The sequence below is a fragment of the Episyrphus balteatus genome, chromosome 1, assembly GCF_945859705.1.
Source record: "Episyrphus balteatus chromosome 1, idEpiBalt1.1, whole genome shotgun sequence".
NCBI lineage: Eukaryota > Metazoa > Arthropoda > Insecta > Diptera > Syrphidae > Episyrphus > Episyrphus balteatus.
In genome coordinates, this window is record NC_079134.1 from 165584405 (window position 1) to 165605857 (window position 21453).

Here is a 21453-nt window from a genome sequence, read left to right on the forward strand (position 1 = left end):
TTTCTTCAATTTAAAGAAATATTTGAGATTAATTCCAAGTACCCATTTTAGCAATTATCCTAATCATTTTTTGTCTTATTTATCAATAAATAAATTTTAATTTGTAAAAAATTGCGCATACGATACGAGTGAGTGATGCAATTGTTAGGACTTGTCTAAACACTAAGGGTATCCCATACAATAGCACAGCTGCCCTTGCTGGTGAGAAATTGAACCAGTTCAAAGTCACAACGATGTTTTATTCCAAAGAAAAAAAGTTGAATCCTTATTTGACTGAGCTAAATCGTTAAACATTTAAAAAGATATTTTGCATTTTACATAAAGTGGGTCGAACGCCAGCCCGTCGCCGCTGCATCCATTTGCAATTTCGGTAATGAAGGTGCATTCTTTTGGCATTTTTTAATATTAGTAGTCTACTAAGAATAAACATTCAATTTCTATAAAATTCGCTGTTTTTTAGCATATTTGTTAAGGTATTAAATAACTCGAAACATCATAAGCTATTACTTTTGATTTAAAAACAAAAAATTAAAAAAATATTCAATCAGTAAAATTCACGCAGTAACGGTTGCCTAGTAATGCACTGGATTTTAAGTCCACAAAATAAAAATACTTAAACAAGTGTTCATATCCGACATCATAAATGTATACTTTTATGTAAACTTCACTTAACAAAATGAAAGCCAATTTTATTTTGCATTAATTTAACTTCATCCTCTCACTGCCACTCTTTGATGATGAAAAGCTTTTACTGAACTTGTCCATCACAAAGAGCATTTATAATTTCTTTCTTTTTTTTTATTGTACACATTTTAACCCTTTGTCTGCCATTCACTTCATTAAGCAATTTACACACAAACACTTTACTTACTTCGTTGTGACTTTTCCCGGTAATCCTTTCACCTGTGACGGCCCACATATCGTTGTCAAGGCAATCACAGCAATCGTTGCAATCTGCCCCAAAACAAAAAACAAAAATACATATAAAATCCACTGGGATAACAAGAAAAAATCTTTATCCAAAAGGCTTACACTGAGTTTCATGGTAAAAAATGATTTAAAAAAAAAAATAAAGTAAATTTTAAAAATGTCCACTTCCTGTTTCCTTTTCCGCGAGAGAGTTGTTTGCTTATTGAGTAACGGAATTCAAATAAATTACTTATCCATTTGCACGCGTATTTTGATATGATTTTATACAGCTGCCAAATTCGGATGTACGGTACGCATTGTGGGTGGTAGAAATACCCTCCCTGCCTAGACGGTTTACAACTCCAAGAAAGGTATTTACTATTCTGCATGCTTTGTCAATTTTAATGTTAGACTTGGATTGAAAGCCTGACCAAATGTCTAATTCTTTGAATGGTCGGTCTTCGACTTTAAATGACTGCACCTAAAAATAAAAACAAACGTGCCAATTTTATTCACGTCACAAAGTACGTGAGATTAAATTTAATAGTTTTTTGCTTGTTGTTTAAATGTGATTTTATTTATTTTTTTTTTTTTATTTTCATTTCTTTAGTTTTTTACCTTTTTTTACGATACCACTTTTATGGAAAATGTGTGACTTTGATTGGATTTTTGTTTATATAAGGAAATCAATACATTTTGGCAGGTGTAGGTCTAGGTAGATGAATACGTTTTTTAAATTGAAGAAAGTATATAATCTGATTTAATGGGATTTTGAACTTTTGTATTCAATTTAACTTTTTATAAACTTATGTAACGGTAGGTTAATGGAGGCACGTATAATATAAGATCGTTTATTGTGCGTTTTTAAGATAGCAGAGTTAAGTAGTTGTTTGAATAGGTAAGTGTTTTTATCACAAATTGTTTTTTTTTTTTTTTTGTATTTAAATTTTTAAACACTTACATCGACATCAACTGCACATATACAGATCTAGATTTTCATTCTTGAAAATACCAAGTGATTCATTTATTACGTCACCACGTAAATTTGGAGCTAGAATTTTTTAAATAACAACAAAATTACTCATACGCCAGAGTGAACTTAGTCAATGCAACTTGTTTCACATTCTTTCCTCGAATATAATAAAGTAAGTATTACTATAATTTTGTCGTTGTTAAAGTCAACTTTAAAAATTCGGGTATTTTTGCGACATTTTATGCATTTTGGAAAATTTCCGTTACGGATGGAATTCGTGATGGCCGATTGTTAACTCTATTTGTACTCACCTTTCGTTAAATGAAAATCAAACGCATTCCACAAAGTGCTAAGATGCTTTAAATCAATTTATGATAATGTGGGGAAATGAAAGAAACTTATAGGTACGCATAAATTTCGTTCCCACTTATTAAAGGATATTTGCTATAGCATCCAACATTTTTGATTAGTTTTTTTTGACCAAAGTTGTTAATCACCGAACCACGTTTCGTGGAACATAAGTTCCAGTTCGACACACCTACTAAATAGATAAACTTTTCCATTTTGACTCAATTAATCAGCTTTGTGGTGGATTCCACATAAACAAAGGTAAATTCACAAACGTTAAATTTTTTGGTATTGATTAGGCATCACTGCTTTTTTGCGATGCTGATTGACAAAAAGTTTTACCTTTAAAAACAATTTTTGCTTAATGATGGATGTGATACTAATAAAAAATCTTCTTTGTAATTAAAATCTGGAGCCACACATTTTATCTCCTCCAAAACTTTCCCCAAAAATACTGATTTCGACATTCTGCGCAATAAATCCACCTTTATATTTTAATCCGGTTTCTATCAGTAGTTTAATTTGTGCGCTGGTAAAATATTCCCTAAATTTCATCAAATTCATTTATTTATAAACAATTTAGAATTTGATTTAATACTTTTCATTGTCCTTTTCCGCCATTTTTACTCCAAATCGCGTCGGCATCAACAACTTATCAAGAAAATTCTTAATGCTTTTTTGTTTAATATTTGCTAATTTTATTTGCGTTTATGAACGTGCTACAGGAATGATAGCAAATCATCTCTGCAGTGATGCGTTTTTGAATTTACACCAAGACTCCACCGAAAAAATTACATTTCACTTTTCCCCTATTGCTAATTCCAAGTTGTTCATGTTCCTAAGGACCCCCTTATTGTCGGTAAATGACATTAACAGTTTTTTGACATAAACTTAGTTTTTGAAAAGAAGTATCAATTCGTTTTTTTCTTTTTTATTAAAAAAAAATTACATATATATTGATATCAGCATGAATTGGTAGATGTTGTTTATGTTTTTTTGTTTATAATACATTTTGCTGTTTAGTATTTTTTCGGCTAGGTACAAAATAAGGAAACATACAAAAATGCACAGAAGAAATCGATTTTAAATAATAAGGGTATTCACGTAACGACATAATTTTCTACTTTGCAGAAAAATAGAAAATTCCGCAAAAGGTTTAAATGAACACTCCAGCAGAAAATAATTTCGTAAACAAGGGAAACAAACAGCTGTTTGTTAAACGTCAAATTGAACTTGTTTAATTAAAAAAAATAAGTCAAGCTAATTTTGCAAATACTATGCAACAATAAAAAAAAAATGTAATTTGCTCAAATAAAACAATATTCTCTTTTCAATATTAACATATTTTATTTGTGGTTATCTGAATAATAAGACATAAATCGCGTTCAAAATGATATTCCAGATACGGGGATCCCAGATAGCCTATCCGATATGTGATTGAACACACCCAAAGTTTATCTGATTTTTTTTCTACGGTTTCTGCTTCAAATTTGTGAGATAAAATTCTATGATTTGCGGAATATTTTTCCCATACAAATTTTGACAGCTCATTTCTACCGATAGAAAATTCTACAGTTTCTACGGGTTTTCCGCGTTTACGTGAATACCCCTAATATAAAGTAGTTTTCAAAAGTACAGAGCTGTGCTTTTATTCTGAACAGGAGTGTATAAAAAAAAACACTTTAAATTTAATCGACAAGAAAAAAAAATACTCATACACCAGAGTGAACTTGGAGTTGTGAATTTAAATAATGTAATAACCACACTAAGAACGGCTTAATTGAACCATTGGTCAAAGAGTTACCAGTCATTTAACAAACAAAGAGTTTGGCATCCGGAGTCAAATTCTAAAGGAGGATGAAATGTTCAATTTTCTTAAAATCGATCCTCGTAAAAATGTTAAACTAAATTAAACAGTAAATATAACATTCAAAATATGCGATAATATGCTAATTGGATTGAATTGTACATTTTGAGAGCAAAATAATATGTTTGAGGTACACCTGTAAGCTACGAGTAAATCGAATGTTATGCAAACATGTAGAAAGGGCACATGATTTAGGCGGAATTCATAGTCGTCACTCAAGATGAGAAATATCTTAAACATTCCCACAAGTAAATCCTTATTCATAGACCTCAGTCAAGCCAAAATTTTTCTCAAATGAACGTGTTAGGAGACATTTTTTCTTATGACAGTTTACTCAAACCAGTGAAATTTCATTGTCAGCTTGATTGAGGAAAAAATTTTCTCATCTCAAGATTTTATTTTACTCAAGAAACCGCCTTTTTTGCAATGTATGATGACATCACTTGAGCGAAGGCTTGAGTTAGAAAAATCTCAACTTGAGTAACGACTCCGAATTCCGTCCTTAAAATAAAAATATGTTCAAAGAACTATCCAACTTCCTTGAACATTTTAAATGAAACACAAATTTATTTTTAGCTTTCATCATTCCATATTACTTAATATTCTTTTTTTTATTTTTTGTTAAACATACATATACTAATATTCTCTGCAAAAAGATTTTCCATATACGTTTCTTACACTAAAATAGAATTTATTACAAAAAAATAATAATAAAACAAAAGAAACAAGCAGCGGAAATAAGGAAATATATTAAAAGCAATACAAATAGAACTTTTTTTTTTGTTAGATTTTTTTTAAGTTTCCACTGAATACTTCTTTCATATAATAGATTTCTGTATTTTTTCTGTTTTTATATACATACATAATATAACTCTGCTTTAAAATATCTTTTTTTTAGTTTTCTTCTAGAGTATAATGATTGAATCCCAAAAGGATTCCTTTTTCAATATCCTTTTGTATTTTTTTATCTTTTGTTTCTTAGAAGTCAAGGCATAGACAATGGCAACAACATTTAATATAAATTTTTTATATAAAATTTTTATTTTTTTTTCTTCTTTTTTTCATAGAACTAAATTAAGCCAAGACACACTAAAAGGAATCATTTAAAAATGATCAATATCATTGATAATAATAATATACTCTAACATACAAATTGAATATTATTTTTTTATTTTTTATTAATTTTATATCATCCAGAATGAAATTACAGTGAATTGATTAATTTATAAATACATATTTAAAATAAAAAATTATTGCAACTAGAGATTTTATTTAATTTATTATAAAGCGAGTAGAAAAATTGAAAAAATAAAAGCGAATTCAGTTCCTTGAACAATATTTTTTGTTTAATATGATTTTTTTTTTTTTGTATATAATAGTGGGGCGCTAAATATATATATATGTATTTGTATTTCTATAATATGTATTTTTTTTTATTTTTGTATTAGTCTATAAACTAGGATTTTAGGGTTTCCCTTGGGAAGAGTTGAAAACTGTCGAGTTTTAGTTGTTCTATTTTTTCGTTTAGTATCCTTCTAGCCAAAGAATAAAGATGTGAATTAAGAGCGGCATTGAGTGGTTATAAGGTGTTTTGTTAGTGGTGGTTGTTGTTGTAGTAGTATTTTTGGAGTGTTTATTTATGTATGTAAGTGAATGAGTTTGATTTTGTCAGTCTTCATTTTTTATATTTTTTTTTTCTTTTTTTTATTTTTAATTCAATGATCATGCGAAAAATATAGTGTTCGTGTGTATGTGTGTGTGAGAGAGAGTGATAGAGAGCATTTTTTAGAGAACGACACTCGTGCCATCTATTGTTTGTTATCATTTTTACTCAAATGACATGAGATTTGTTGGAAGAGGTTTGTCAGCATTGCGTTGCGCTGCTTTACATATCGAATTAGTCCATTGATGTGTTGCTTGTGGACTATCCGTACGGAATCTGTAGACTGTTCCATGTGCTGGATTGAATAATTCAAATGAATTTTTATGTTTGGGATTATCCAGCACCTGTGCACACCATCCATCTAAAGGACAAACTTTACATGGCTCTCTTTTGAAATCAGATCGTTCGCATCCTTTGAATGATTTTGGTGGAAAGTAAACAAGCGAACTGGCCCAGATTTGTAGCCAATAACGTTGCCATGACGCCACAGCTGGCTTACGACCCTCTTTGAGAACAGTCTTCCTTCGAACACAACCTTGGAAGCTTAGTGATTCGGAACATAGCTCACTCACATCAGCCGGATCACGATGACAGACTCCTTCGGAGCTTTCAGTTGATGTTGTTTCGGCAGCCGAAGCAACAGCAAAACTACCATCTTCAAGCACAGAATCATCGAGTAGATGTCGTGGTTGACTTAGTACACTGTGATCTGCATTTGGATCGGGTGTAAGGTGATTTGTAGTACCATCAATATGACCATTGGAGATTTTGCCGAAGATACTGAAATAAAGATATGAGGTGTTAAATTATATATAAAAAAATTACAGAATTTTTATTTGAAAAATTAAGATTGTGCTTAAAAATTATATGAAAATGAAATGAAAGAAAATTGCACAAGTATTGTAAAGGCTTATTATAATTTGTTTTCCTAGCAAAAGCTTTTAATGTTAGTTTTGTTTTTTTTTTCATGATGGTCCAAAGAAGCCCAATGAATTAAGTTTAGCAATAGCTTTTAAGGTAAAAATAAAAAATTGATTAGACGATTTGTTGTTGTTTTAATGACAGCATATGTAAATTAGAGAGTTTAAGTTATCAGTGGGCGATATTAATTGTCAGGCCAGACGACAGAAGAGGCTCCTTTTGAATATTATATTATTTTTAAGTGTGTATTTAGATTGGAGCAATAAATAAAAAGCAAGAAAAATTATACAAATATTTTAACAATTCGAAAATTTGCATTATGTACTTTCTAATTAAATCGCTAGCTTCAAATTTTAGACTTATTAATTAATAATTAATTGGGATAAAGATTTTGAAAAATAACTCGCGCTGTGGCGATAGGTTTTTAGGTTTAAATTTAACTTATAGACGTTGACTGCCTCAGGCGAGCAGCTGACTGTCATATCAGTGTCATGAAAAACTGCATCTCACCTAAGCGGTTGGAACAAGGTCGAAAAACTTAGGTCCCCTCCCATCTTGCAAACTAGTAACACTCACGGGTCACATGAAATCATGGGTCACCTGCCCATAATTTCGTGTGACCCAATCATGTATTTAGTATTATCAAATTTTTGGCAAGAATAATGTACAATCTTGAGAAAAATCAGTGCGTTCTATTACTCTCCCATCGTGAAAAGTTGGCAATCATCATTTCATCTATTTAAGACCAAAGTACATATTTGTAATGAAAAAAAAAAATAAAGTCAACAAGAGAAAAACAGTGTTAAAATATATATCTGTATATGTTTAGGAACGAAAAGATTTGAAAGATGCTATTAGTTCTTTTCAATCGAGAGTTTTATAATTGTATTAGTTTTATTATTTTATCATTAATCTTATAAGTAAAGTAAAAAAAAGTTGACTTTGAAATTACGAAAAACACTTTGTATGTAAATTGTTTTAATCGCCAAATGAAATTTGTCATTTAATTTCTTATATAACAAAGAATTTTTCGATTTTTTTTTCTGGAAATTGTTAGAACCGCTTTTTAAAGAATTTATTTTTTGTATAAAAATTTTCGAAAATTTTTGAAAAAAAAATTTGGTATACCATTTTGCAGAAATTATTTAAAAATTTTTAAATTTTTAAAAATCCAATATTGACTTTTTCTTAATTTTTTAATTAAGGTTACTAAAACATTTTCCCAAACAAAATTTTGTTGACATCGGTTCAGTGGTTTACAAAAGTCAGAAGTCTAGAAAACAATTCTATGGCAAGTAGCACCTTATTATACCACAGTACATGTATTTTTTTAAAATCAAAATCATTAGAGCCGTTTTTGAAAAAAAAAAAAACAATTTTTTCCATTTTTGGTCCGAAAAATAACATTTCAATTGTCCCTCTACGGAATCTTATAAAACTCATAACTTAAAAGTTTGAAAATAATCTTTCCAGTAGCTTAGGCTGTTCATCAAGAAAGATACGGACAGACATAATTGCGGGACCCTCTTTTTCGCATTCTCTATCATCGTAATGTCATTTCTGATTGTTATCTCAAGTTCTCAAGATTTTTTTTAACGATTCCTAAACTTGCACTAGAGTACCTATATCGCAAGTAATAATGGGTTCAGACCTCAAAAATACTTTCAAATTGGTAAACAAAACTTGGGTAACTGAAAAAGAATTTTTTTTTTTTTTTTTTTTTTTTAATAAAAATATTTCCCTTTTATAAATACCTTTCCCAACATGCATGAAACTCAACCCTATCCCAATTTTTAATAAATAAATTTATCTACACACATCTAATTTATCTAAACATCCACTAAAGGTTTCACATTATGGGTTTTGGTGAGAGGAAAAAATTAATTTATTTACAAAAATTGGACCCATCCAAAGTAGGTACATCATAATCAGAAGGAAAAAAAAACAAAAAATTTAATAATTCAAAAGGGTTAAAAAATAATTTCTTGTTTTCTTTTTTTTTTGTAACATTCTTAATATTTGTACACACTCACCGGCATTTGCATCGCTTATTTGAGATCGTACCAATCCCGGGCGCAATCATCATAATGGGGCAGTTGCACTTTTGATAAAAATTTCGCGGCAAACTTGTGCTGCGAAATCTTTTTTTTGTTTTTTATATGCAATCAATTCGGTGTTTTTATTTTTTTTATTTTTTGTTGTATTTTTAAAAGGGAGAGGTTTGGAATAGTAAACAAAAAAATTAAAATACCAAACAAAACATAAAAAACCAAATTGTAATGTGTGGATGTTTTGTATGTGGGGGGGGGTTGGTGGGTGGCGTGAATGTGGAATGAAAAGGGCCAAGTGAAAAAGTGTATACAAACAAAATAAAAATAAAAATGAAATTAACAATCGAGCATTGTGGGTGGTGGTAGTGAATAGGGCAAAACAAATAAAAGAAGAAAACCAAAATCATAAAATTTGAATGTGTTTTTGGTGAATCGTTGCATTTTTATATAATTATATGATGTCAGGCAAGAGAGACAGACAAAGATGCGAGTGTTTTGAGGTTGAGAATGGAAATAAACAAAGAATTTTGATATATTTTTTTGAATTGAATTGACTTTTCTTATTTTTTGTTGGTTTTGTGTTAGAAGAGAAAGTAATTTTGGTTTACTTTTGAATTAACTTACTTTGAGCCTAAACTTCGGCATTTCCTATGGCCTGGAATGAATTTAGCTCCGTTCGCTATGCGTACGGATCCCATTGTTTTGGCGGGTGAGAGATTTAAACAGGCAAGAGCTGGTGCTGCTGCATCCACATTGAATGACTCTTTCGAGCTGCATGATGATGAACTTGGCCCCGAAGAGGATGGCTCCAAGTTGAGAGATTTTCTAAAAGAAATCACAAATTTACAAGAGGTCTTAACAAATAATGAAGAAAAACTCACTTATATTGATCCTCTTCAAAAATATTTTGCAACTCTTCAATGTACCTAATCGATTGCAGGTACTTTCGTGAGGATTCAATTGGCACAAGATTTGTGTAATCCGATTGTTGGTAATTTGATATCACTCTTAAGATATTATTCATCTTATTGCGTCGTTGTTCTGGCTCCAGACCACCCGAATGTGGGTGTGCCAGATCGATGTAAATCAAGTCGGTTAGGAAGAGTCCCAAATATGGGATACACGGCAAACGGAGGCTCTCCAAATATTCGCGCAAATTCGCCCAGTTCTTTTGTTCACTGAATACATCAGCCAATCGATCGAATGTTTGTTTGTCTTTTTTGGAGAGACATGACCAAGTCTTTTTGAGGCGATAAATGCTGGCACTTTGCATGGCCGAAATGATGGCGAATAGCGAGTGTAAGTTATTGAGTTCATAAAGCTTTTTGGCAACCTTAAAGAGAAATAAATTTATTAGTTGAGATAAGTATACATATTTGCTTGCTAACTTACCTTAATAAAATGTGTTAAAATTTCGGCTCTCTGTTTAGGCAGATCACCGCTTAAAATCTCCTGGACAGTCCAGAAGCTAGTGTGATTGAATCGCTTTGTAAATGCAACAATATTCGGTGTAACAATGTGTTTGTCCTTTTTTGTCCATGCACAGCTTGTCAATTCGTCTGGTTGTATGCCAGCGAATACGGGGAAGTCCAAGAGTGTGATTTGGTTGGCCAATTCTTCGGCTGAGACGCGGAGAGCGCTCAATATAACGGAATCGTAATTTTTAATTGATGAGTTGAGAGGAAGACTTTGGGTCTTACCAGGTGGCGTTGATCTAAAAAAAAAAAAACATTAAATCAATTTTGGTTCATTCAGTCAATTCAGCAAAATGAGTAGAATGTAGGTTGAATTTGAAATAGTAGACTGGGAGATGGAAAAAATGAGAATATCTTAGATTGGAAGATAATGGAATACGCAGTTAAAAGAATTTAAAATAAGTCGATTAATGAAAAGAATTTCAGATACGTTACTCAGTTCCTCCAGATATTGTCGGCATAAAGCCAAAACCACGAATATTTTTGGACATTTTCACTTTAATACGTCTTTTCTTGTTATCGGTCTCTCTATTCACTTCGTCGAACTCAATCCTCCATCTGTTGCCTAGGAGCCTAAACAATCAATTTCCATAAGTTTGCATGGGTTTCCAAAACTCTTGGTTCAAAACTACAATTTTGCAGATTCGTGGTTTTGTATTTGTGCTCACGATATGTAATTTAATCAAATGGGGTATCGATAAGTGGTAACATCAATCGATTAAATGATAAATCTTGAAAGGGGTATTCAATGAGAGGAAAAAAGAAAGAAATATAAAGTAAGAGCGTCAGGTAGGGATTGCAGAATTACTTTTTCCATCTTTTCACAAATCGAAAGTTGACTTGGCTTGGAGTAATATTCGTCGATATTGGTAAACAACTGGACGATTGTTAAGTACAATGAGATGTAGTTCTCAAATTTCCCGTAAGTAATCAAATCAGTAAAATTTAAAAATATGACGCTGCCCTTATCTGCTTTTATGTCCCAACTAAAGTCGATACAAAAGAATTTTCGAAAATGCGAATCTTGCCAAAGAAACAAATTAAGGTAAAATCTACGAATTCCATTGAAAATCACGACAACTAGTACAAGTCCCTTCGAGAGTGTAGCTTAGACATTTTTGGACCACTTCCAATTACAAGTAAAGTCGAAGACGGGACGATTTAACAAAGTTCACTGAAGATATGACTCTTACAAACGCTGAAACTTCAACCGTAGTTATCAAATTCATCAGTTTTTGGGTAAATTTAGTTTTCTGATTTTCTTATTTTACGTCTCCTGAAAAATCGTGATTTTTTTAGTTGTGACTCAACGTAAAAAGTGTCGTTTTGGACCGATTGATGCTGTATTGACTTATCCAAGTACCAAATTTGTTAATAACCTCTTTAAGAAGGTATGCAAGCTTTTGAAAAAGATAGACAACTCCAAACCATCCACAAACAAACGGAGCTTTAGAACTTAGCCAGGGAACACTAGCCGAATATCTCAGGCCAACTTTCATGAGATACTTGGTTAGCTTTAGAAAACCTTCCAATCAACTCATTGAGCTTGAAAACTGAAAGACAGTTTCGCTCCAATGTAAAATGCATCCTTCATTATAGTTTAATTACTTGGAAGGACAAAACCTTTATCACAGGTTATCACAAAGAAGCTTGTAGAAACTTCTTAAAAATTGTATGTTTGTCAATGATGGATAGGATAACGGGTCAGAAATCCATAGACCGTAATATTTTAACTCGATGTTAGAAAATTACTCATTTGTGATTAGGACTAAGGAAGATACCAATTTGAATTTGAAAAGTAGGAAGAGTAAAAGCATATTAACATTTGCACTTACCCATAACAATAATAGCACCCTGAGCTAGGAGAAGTTGACATTGCATTCAAACATGCCGATCCAATTGAACTTTTCCTCCTCGAACCCTTTGAATTAATGGTCTTCGAAGGAATACGTTCAAATTCTCTATCTTTAGAACTTGGTGGCGGTAGGCTTTTGTCTTTTCTAGGTCGTGGTGTTGTCGATGAACCATATGACAAACGATTATTGGCAATATAACTGCCACCAATTTGATTTTGATGATGGCATGATTTACTCAACAATGGACCACTGTGAGTTGAGATATCGCTCGGTGGGGATTCATCACGTAAATTCTTGTAAATGTATTCTTCTCCATGTGGCTGCTAAAAAATGGGAAAATAAAATACATTTATTGTTTTGTTTTATCAAAAACGAATTAACAAAACTTACCTCGACAAATTTAAGACTATCCGAGGATAGATCTCGTGAGATTTCCGAGTAGCGCATCATGGCATTCAATGCATTTCCAGAATTTAGGTGTAGATTTGAATATAAGGACAACAGTTTGCTGCAGGATTGTTTACTGGGTTAGAAAAAATTATGGTCTTGGGTCTGAAAATATAAAACAAAACATCGAAATTAGGAATTTTTCATTAAAAAGTCTCAAAAATGCATTAAAAATGTTAAAGAGGAAACCCATTTCTATGCTACATGTATCCTTAGGTCAAAATTTCTATTATTTCTCACCTAAATCACAATCTTTCTAGTTTCTACATTCGCCTGCATTAACTAAAAGAATTGAAAATTTTCTCAAAGGCAGTATACTCCATTAGAATTTAATCTCGACCCACATCGCCATGTAATGGAGTTAATTAAGTGCCTGCGAATGTGATTAAAAGTCAACCTTGGCCTATGAACATCACACTCGTATAAAAAAAAAACATTGTACAACAAAAACTACTGGCAGATAGTAGAAAAGAGGAGGCAGTTGATGTGAATGTGGAATCATCGTCAATCTTGAGGGTAATTTTCTCTTCTTGACTCTTCGACACTAAAAACAAGGAACTTTGTGCTGCTTGCTGAGGCTGGCTAGCTCCTCTGATGAATTGAGTAGGTTGATAAATTCATTTGGACTCGACTCTTGTTCGGAACATTCAGTGTGTGGTTTAGGTAGATTGGTTGGAGTGTGTAGCAATTACCGTAAGATAAATTAGGTTTATCTTCTTTCTCCTAAGAGAGGGGGGCTATTTTGATCTATCTGAGTACGTATATGTATTTACTTCCTGGAAGAACTCCAGAAAGCCATTTGAAGAACAACACAAAATAATAAACTCGAACTTTCCAGTTTTGTGTGTGGGTCAGGGAATAAAAATAAAAACACAAAAACAAGGCAAACAGAAATATAAAAACATAGAAAGTACGCCAAAACATTAGCGGCAAGATATAAAGAAGATTGGAAGTTTGTATGGTCTCTATTATTTAGTTTTGTTGTTTTTTTTTCTGAAACAAGTTTTCCCGCTCAGATGAGTTTTTTTCAATGTTTTCACCACATCAACATCAAGACATCAAGTTTCTTTTGATGACCAACAAAAAAAAAAAAAAACAACAAATGTATAGTAAATGTACTTTCATATATGGAGTAGATAGTAGTGGAGTTTACCTTCTAGAAGGTAAATATTTATGCTTGAAGTACATCAGGTTTTTGTCTATATTTATTTAGTTCTTCCTTTTTTTTGTATTTATTTTTTGTTGTAACATCCTCCGTACTCTATTTGTATTGTTGGTAGAGAATCACCTGTAATGAAGATTAATGTTGATATATTGTTGTGAGGTTTCATTGTCGACTTAGATGACATGTTACACTCTCTCAAAATAAGGTTCACGTGTTTTTTGTTAGAAAAAAAAAAAACGAAAGTCATCAACTTTTCTTTAGTTCGAATTTTTTTTCTGTACTTGAGGTAAAATCAAAGACAAATCGAAACTTTATGGACTATGTTAGATTTTCATTGACTTTGAGTTATTATAAAAATGTTTAAAAATTGAGTTTGCGTTGGAGAGCCGCATTATCTTAATCGGTTTTTCATTGAGATGATGCTGCGCTTAAACTCTTGAACTGGGTATTGGTCGAAAAGGAAAGAGAAATAACGCAAGACAAAGCCGATAAGAAATCGTTACATACGTGCAATTATAAGCAAATTAAATATGGTAAGGAAATTAAATCTCAAGAAAAGTCGGAAAAAAATGGTGTAGGGTAACTTCGGGTAGAGGCATATTGCAAAAATAATAAAATTGTGGAAGTCCACACTTCCACAATTTTTTGGGAAAAAAACTCTGGAGTATTGAGTACCAAATAAGAGTTTTGGTAGCAAACATGAAATCGTATTATGTACATCTGCATAGTAACCGTCAGATTTTCTCTTAACATTTATGAATTTAGGTTCTACTTTTTTTTTGTGGAGATTTTCGCTTCACGAAGTGAAATAGTTCACGTGAAAAATGTACGGGAATCTCTTTCACTCGTGAATCTACGTATTTATTACAACAAAATTATTTGAAAATTGAAAACAAAAACAAATTGTATGAATTCACTTTACGTATTGCTTCACAAGTATGTACTAGGCTTTACGTTGACATATAAAATACCCGGTGAAGAGAGTTGGCTAGAATCTCAAGCAAATTGTACTCTTTTGTTAGTCGCTTAATACCTTGCATCATAATATTCATTCGGCAACAAGTTATACCGAACTATCTAATAGGGGACTTGGGGTAAAGGACCATTACGTTCATTACGTTCGATATAAAATTTTCTGGAAAATGTTAACAAACAGTTGAAATAAGCATAACTTTAAAATAAGTACGAAATTACCCCCAAAATGTGGAAAACTAAAATATTTCAAAAAATAGGGCTCCTAAAAATAAATGAATTATTTGATTTTAGGCTAACTGACTCCAAATACTTATAATTTTTTCTTGAAATTTTAATAAAATAGTAATGAATACTTCCCCAACTATGAAAAATAATAATTTCAAAAAATAGAGCTGCTAGAAAAAAAAAACAATATGATTTTTGAGCTTATAGAACACAAATTTATAAAATTTGATGTGAATTTTTATCGAAAATTTTAAAAAGTTGAAAATTGTTGGCCAGTGTAATGGCCAAAAAGTAAGATAACAGTTTTCGTATAAGTACGTTCTCGAAACTATCAAACAAAACGAAAAAGCAATGAATTTAATACTTTTCCAAGTATTTTTCTCTTTTTTAAGATGAAGGAAGTTGTTTACTGTAGAATTTGTCTTGGTTCGTGAAACAACGAAAGAAGTTGTTTAAGCTTGGTCCTTTCTTATTGCTCATTTCTACTAAAGGTTTCAAAGGTACTGAAGTTGTCTTGCCAGGTTTTCTAAACAAACTCATTTGTTCTTATCTCCAGAGAGAAGTTTGGATTGCAATTAGTTTTTTTATAGTTTTTCAATAAAAATATTTTACTATTGCCTAAGAATACCCGAGTTCTTTTGGAGATGGTAGACTACTCAGGAGTAGATTATTATGAATCTAGTCTGGTATGCAGTAGTAGATTTCTACTTATGAGTAGACATCCAAAGGAACTTCACTTTCTATTTTCACAACACATGCGTCTTTTAAAGAACCGTCTTTTGATCTCAGGTCAAACTCATAAATTTCATTGCGAAACGTTATCAAGTGAAATCAGAGAAACCGCAATTCATAGTGTTTTTTTTTTTTGCAAAATGCAAATATATATAGAAAGCTTCTGCAGTAATTATGCAAATATAATAGAATCATCAGATAAGTATAAGTCTAATTGCGCAGTAAGTAAGTGAAATTAAATCTTCCCACAAACCAACAATTATTTTTAGATAAAAATTATTATATGAATTAATTTTTTTGTTTTTTATTTTAGATTAGGAAACTCATTGTGGTTTTAATAACAACAACAAAAATAAAGCCGCAAAAATATAGTCCAGCTGGATAAATTACTATTTTAAAGATTACGGAAATTCAAAAGTCTAATTTTAAGAAAAAAAAAAATACAAATGAGCTCACATTAAAACAAAAAATTTTAAGTATTTCTATTTTTATCATGATTCGATGATGCCTTATACGCTCTTTCGCAATCAAACGCAAATAAAAATTCAATTTCCTCGCCAATCTGAATGATATTTGGCGTCGTCATTCTGACGCGCTATATCTACTTATACATATGCTATACTTGAACGAAAGATCTTCAGCACGGTGGCAGTTATTATAACATTCCTACTGCAATTATTTGTTATTTTCTTAATTTTATTTGAACATACAGTGGAGTATCTATTAAATGGACAGAAATTATAGTGTTTTTTTTTAATTCCAAAAATCTTTTGTCTCGTCATTTTTTTACTGGGTTACCATTATTTAAACGCTCTCAAATCCGAACCCGAGATCCGTTGGGCTCTATCAGGTCAAAAAATTGCAATTTAGCCTTTTTGGCGGTATTTTGCTCTTTACTGGAACTGATGAGGCCAAACGCACTTCGGATTGGGATTCAGAGCATCGAAATCATAACCTTAGGTGGGTCGGTCTAGTTTATTGTAGTTTATTTGTTTTTTTGTGTGGGCCGATTTAATCGTCTTATATCTTGTCCACCTAATCGAGACTTCACTGTTCCATCTTCATAAAGAGGAATTATTTTGCACTAGGTCGAAATGAGTAACTAATTGCAGATTATTATTATTGTTTATAGTTAGAATAAGAAGATGAAGTCAGAATGAAGGGGGTTTGCAGAAAAAAATATAGCTACATGAAAATGGACGTTCTCGTGGGTTGGACGAACATTTGAAAGACTTGTGGAAGAAGAAAAAAAAAAAATAAACAAATTATCTGATCTTAGATCTTAGCGGAACGATACCATTCTCTCGTCTCTCAAGTGTAGGTATGCCGGCAAACACAACGTCCAAGTTGATTCAAAATTAATTTACATCTTAATAAAAACAAACAAAAAAAAAAGTTATAATGAATCTTAAATGATGGTTGTTAGTGTTGCAGTATGTCAGTATGGTAATGGATTGATATTATTTGCAAATGAAGGAAAGTGTAGGATTATTATTTTTTATTTGTAGCTGGACAAATTGTACACAGCAAATTATGTGATGGATGGTTCTTCGTATACTGGATGTTTTATTAGTTATTCGAGTTATTTTTGTTTGCGTTTGTTTTTCTTTTCTTTCTCGATGAAATTCATTCATTAAAACAGCAAGAAAACCCATTAAATGAGAACCGTTTTTATTACGAATTTCTTATTGGGGGATTGGTGTAAATTTTCGTATGCAAAGCAAGTAGCAAATACTCGAATAAATTAAGGAAAAAACATTGCACGTAGGTAGTGGAATGGTATCTATCGATGAATTTGTAAACATTTAACACCAGTGATGGTATTTCGAATACAATAGTGAAATCTGACAAAAAAAAAACGTTTCCCCAATTTTTCAAAACCATTTTTTTCTCAAGTACTGTGGGTGGTCAAAAAAAAATGGTCATCTTTTTGAAAAAAAAAAGTAGAAAGAAATTATACTTTTGGGGCCAAGTTAACACAACTCCAAATTTGTTTTCGATTTCAGATTCCAAAACTAGAATCATTACGGAATACAAAAGTCGCAATTATTCATACAAATGAAACGCTAACAAGAATGTTATGTTCTAGTTAGTTTGATTTTATATGCACTTGCAAAAAAAAGCGTTACTTATCTCAAAAGCAGTGCCAAATTTTGAAATTTGGAGGTACCATTTACATTGGGCACGTTCAGGAAATATTAGGGACTAGATATTTAGGTAACGTCATTTTCTGAACGGAGATTTGAGTAAATTGACTAAATTTGTTTGGATCTGATGTTATTGTCAAACTTCGAAAATTATTGAATAATTTTACAGATCGCATGGGGCAGAAACCAAATTTCACTTAACTTTAATAAATAAATAATTTTAATTATAACCGATAATGCACTTTTTACTCGTTTTTCACATAAATAGATTTAATTTTGCTAACATAATTCTATAATTAAAAACAATCAGCTGTCATGTTGACAAAAAAAACTTTCCTAAATTATTAGGGAGAATTTTCTTGCCTAACTTTCCAGTCAGCTTTCCAATAAAATTACCTAAATTGGAAGGATTTTTTTTTTGACAGTTGACCAATCAGAGAACGAGAAATTACCTAAATATTAAGTCCCTAACGTTTCTGAACCTGTCCATTTTTTAAGGGTTTTTGAAGTTGTTTTTTTTTTTTTAAATAATCTCGATTAGGCATTTGGGCTGGGTTAATTTAGGTTGTGATAAATTATTTTGTTTTTATTTTTAGAGCCAATTTTTCAATCTTCTAATAAACAGTCAGTTAACTGTTTGACGAATAAAGTTGTTAGGCTCATAAACAATCAGATAAAAATATTGAATTTTTCAATCAAGAATAATTTATTCTACAGAATAACAAAAAAAAATTGTCAAATTCAAAAATATTTAAAATTAAACGTCATTTTTATTCATGATTGTTTTTGTTTTCTTGTGTTCTACTGTATTTTTTTCAAAATTCTTTCAAAACAGCTTTGACAACTGACACAATATTTTTGTTGAGATTATTCCTTAGAATAATTTTTATTCGTCTCTGAAAGAAGCAGATAGTTTTATTCTTAGGAATAAGCTATATCTGCTTGTTGAAAAATTGATTTTTTCTCTATCCTTAGGAATAAGTACTAACTGACTGTTTAACTAAGTATTGAAAAATTGGCCCTAATAATTTCAGGAAATTTTTGATATATTCGGAATGGCGATTAAAAATACCCAAATGGGACAATGAAAGTCTTTGATAGAAGCAATTTTAAATATGGACTTAAAGTCCTCTGAACCCACGATTTATGCCACATTTAACTTCTAATTTGAAGGTGTTTCTTGGTTTCTAAATATATTTTAAGCAGAGTAATGAAACATTTCAAGTATATTTTGACCTCAAAAAAGAATTTTAAATCTTTCAAACGCAAGAGTTTGAGACTTTAGGATTCTATAGAGAAATTGTTTTTTTTTTACAAAAAAAAACGAAGCATTTTTCTTGCTATACTTTTCTAGAGTTCAAATTTTCCTTAAATCATTTTTTAATTATGACTTACTGAAATATTTAGCAATTTACCTTACCTTTATATAATTAGATAAGGAAGGCAAAAATGACTTGTGCATTCGTTTATGTTATAAAAACAAATAAACAAGGGTTTTACCATTTTCATAATTATATTTCTATCCCCTCGGATATTGTTGTAGTGACAAAGTATTTAATCCAGTTCATCAAGGGTTGATCTTATTATCACAGTTCTACCTGTGACCAAAGCTTAAATGCACCTATGGGATTTATTGCCAAATATTACCTGACTTATCCTGCGCTAATTACTTTTAGGTGAAAAATATGTAATTAAGGATTTGCACTGAAGGATTTTTTTAAACCATATAAACCGGGTGAAATTGAATTTTGAAATCAGTCAATCTCGTTTTGAGATCAACAAACCACACTAAGTCAAAAAAAACTAAAAAATATTAATTATAAATATAAAGTGTTATAGTAAAAAGTAAAAAAATGGCATTATTAAATAAAAAACAATCACCAACAAATACTCTGGGAAAAGAATTACTCCACGAGGAATATTTCGAAGTTGATCGCTCCAAATTGCAAAAAATGTCATCAACTGTAACTTTCATAGATGCAAAAACTAAAGCCGATTTATATTTTGAACAAATAATGGAATCAACTCAGACAAGAGTTGAATGGAAACAACCACTTGACCAAGCTATCAAAAATAAGCACCATCCATTTATTCGAGTTTCTGGAAGACGCAAGGAAGATATAACTTGGGCTAAAGGACTCATTCTATCACGTTTAGAAATCAATGATTCAATTTTCCGACTAAAAATGGCCGTTTCAAATGTGGATCATCATTTTATCATGGGAAGAAATAACAACATTGTCAACCGAATCATGAATGATACTCAAACTCATATCCAATTTCCTGATCCAAATATGATCAAAAAAGGAAATCAAATTACAGTCCACGGAATGTTAGATGACTTGGAAGAAGCAAGAAGTCTTCTACGTTTATCTTCACCAATCTTGATGTCCTTCGAATTGCCAGCGAACCGACAAGTACCATCACCAGAAAGTGTTGGTAATAATTACAAAGTTCATGTAATGTTTTTATCAAGTCCCAAACCAAATACAATGTTGGTTTTAATAAGAGGATCTACAAGACGAGTGGATCAACTTAAACAAGCTACCCGATCACTTTTAAGTTATGCTTTGGGTAAAATGGCAACCAACAGTATAGTCAGCGTTCAAGTCCAGGTTCCACCTCAACATCATGATGCAGTCAAAGGAGAGAATTGCGAAAATCTAACTCAAATAATGGAACACACAAACACGAAAATATTCTTCCCGGATTTATCAATGAGAGGCAATCGAAGATCTCAAGTCACCATTACCGGAACTGTTGATGAAACCTTAGCGGCAAGAAACGAGTTGGTTGGAAACTTCCCAATCGAATTGACTTTCGATATTTCCGATGAATATGAAACTGCCACAGATATTATGGAACTTGGAAGAAAAGCTGGTGTCCGGATTACAATTTCACATAAGGAAAAGGACATTGGAATGTCGGTTACCATCAAAGGATCAGAAAAATCGATTGAAAGAATTTATGAAATTCATCGAATCATTCGACAACTTAACTCGGTTAACAAAGCTCATATGTTTGATTTGTTTGAAGGAGCCTACCAACGACAAATTGATGCTTTAATTGAGAATGACGATTCAGGAAACTCGGAAGAACGAAGTGAGACAATAAGCGAAGGCGAATTTAATCAACAATCTCCAATTACAAGTTCTCCAATCAATGCTGGCCAAGATGAAGCTCAACAAAATATTTGGACAATTTATGATCCAAACCAAAGTCCAAATACTCAACAAATTTCATATCAACAATCATTTGATGCAAGTGTCCAACAAGTTCAGTATTATTCACCAGTACAAAATTATCAAGATTGTCAGGCTTGGAATAATTGGATGCAAGCACATGCTGTTGAAGATAATTTGAGTACAAATGGAAGAGATGTTCCAATTACCCCAGAAGTACACTATAATGGTGGACATGATATGCAAATTCAACCCAATTACTCAACACCTTTACATCAACAACAAAATGATTGGACTTTTCCTGAATTTCATCATCAAGGACCTTCATCAGAAGTCAATCATCAGCAGCAACTAAGTCAAATTCATTCTGATTATCTTCAGCAGACCCAGGAACAAGCAGAACCTGATGTGATAACATTTGGAAACTTTGATAGCCAACAGATGAAGCTATTAACTCTAGAGAATTCTAATGATGAATTTGAGAATAAGCAATCTCTACCACAGATCGTTGAATCAG

The 21453-nt window shown here is 31.5% G+C and overlaps 2 protein-coding genes across 4 annotated transcripts in view; one reads left to right on the forward strand and one right to left on the reverse strand.

The window, feature by feature from the left end:
• Nucleotides 1–21453, forward strand: part of LOC129921111 (pre-mRNA splicing regulator USH1G) — a 522815-nt gene that overhangs the window by 181578 nt on the left and 319784 nt on the right. The gene's annotated exons all lie outside the window — the stretch shown is intronic.
• The window catches only part of LOC129921109 (ras-specific guanine nucleotide-releasing factor RalGPS1), a 53725-nt gene continuing 37750 nt past the window's right edge, over nt 5479–21453 (reverse strand). Inside the window, exons 2-8 of one of the 3 annotated variants that reach the window (XM_056002789.1) lie at nt 12454–12615; nt 12043–12383; nt 10125–10446; nt 9614–10065; nt 9357–9557; nt 8715–8822; nt 5479–6540 (exon numbers count right to left, since the gene is read on the reverse strand). In XM_056002789.1, coding sequence (XP_055858764.1) covers nt 5925–6540; nt 8715–8822; nt 9357–9557; nt 9614–10065; nt 10125–10446; nt 12043–12383; nt 12454–12513 — 2100 coding nt within the window. In that variant the 5' untranslated portion in view covers nt 12514–12615 and the 3' untranslated portion in view covers nt 5479–5924. Of the gene's footprint in view, nt 6541–8714; nt 8823–9356; nt 9558–9613; nt 10066–10124; nt 10447–12042; nt 12387–12453; nt 12616–21453 lie in introns of all 3 variants that reach the window. The other 2 variants (XM_056002788.1, XM_056002790.1) reach the window with 2 other exon arrangements.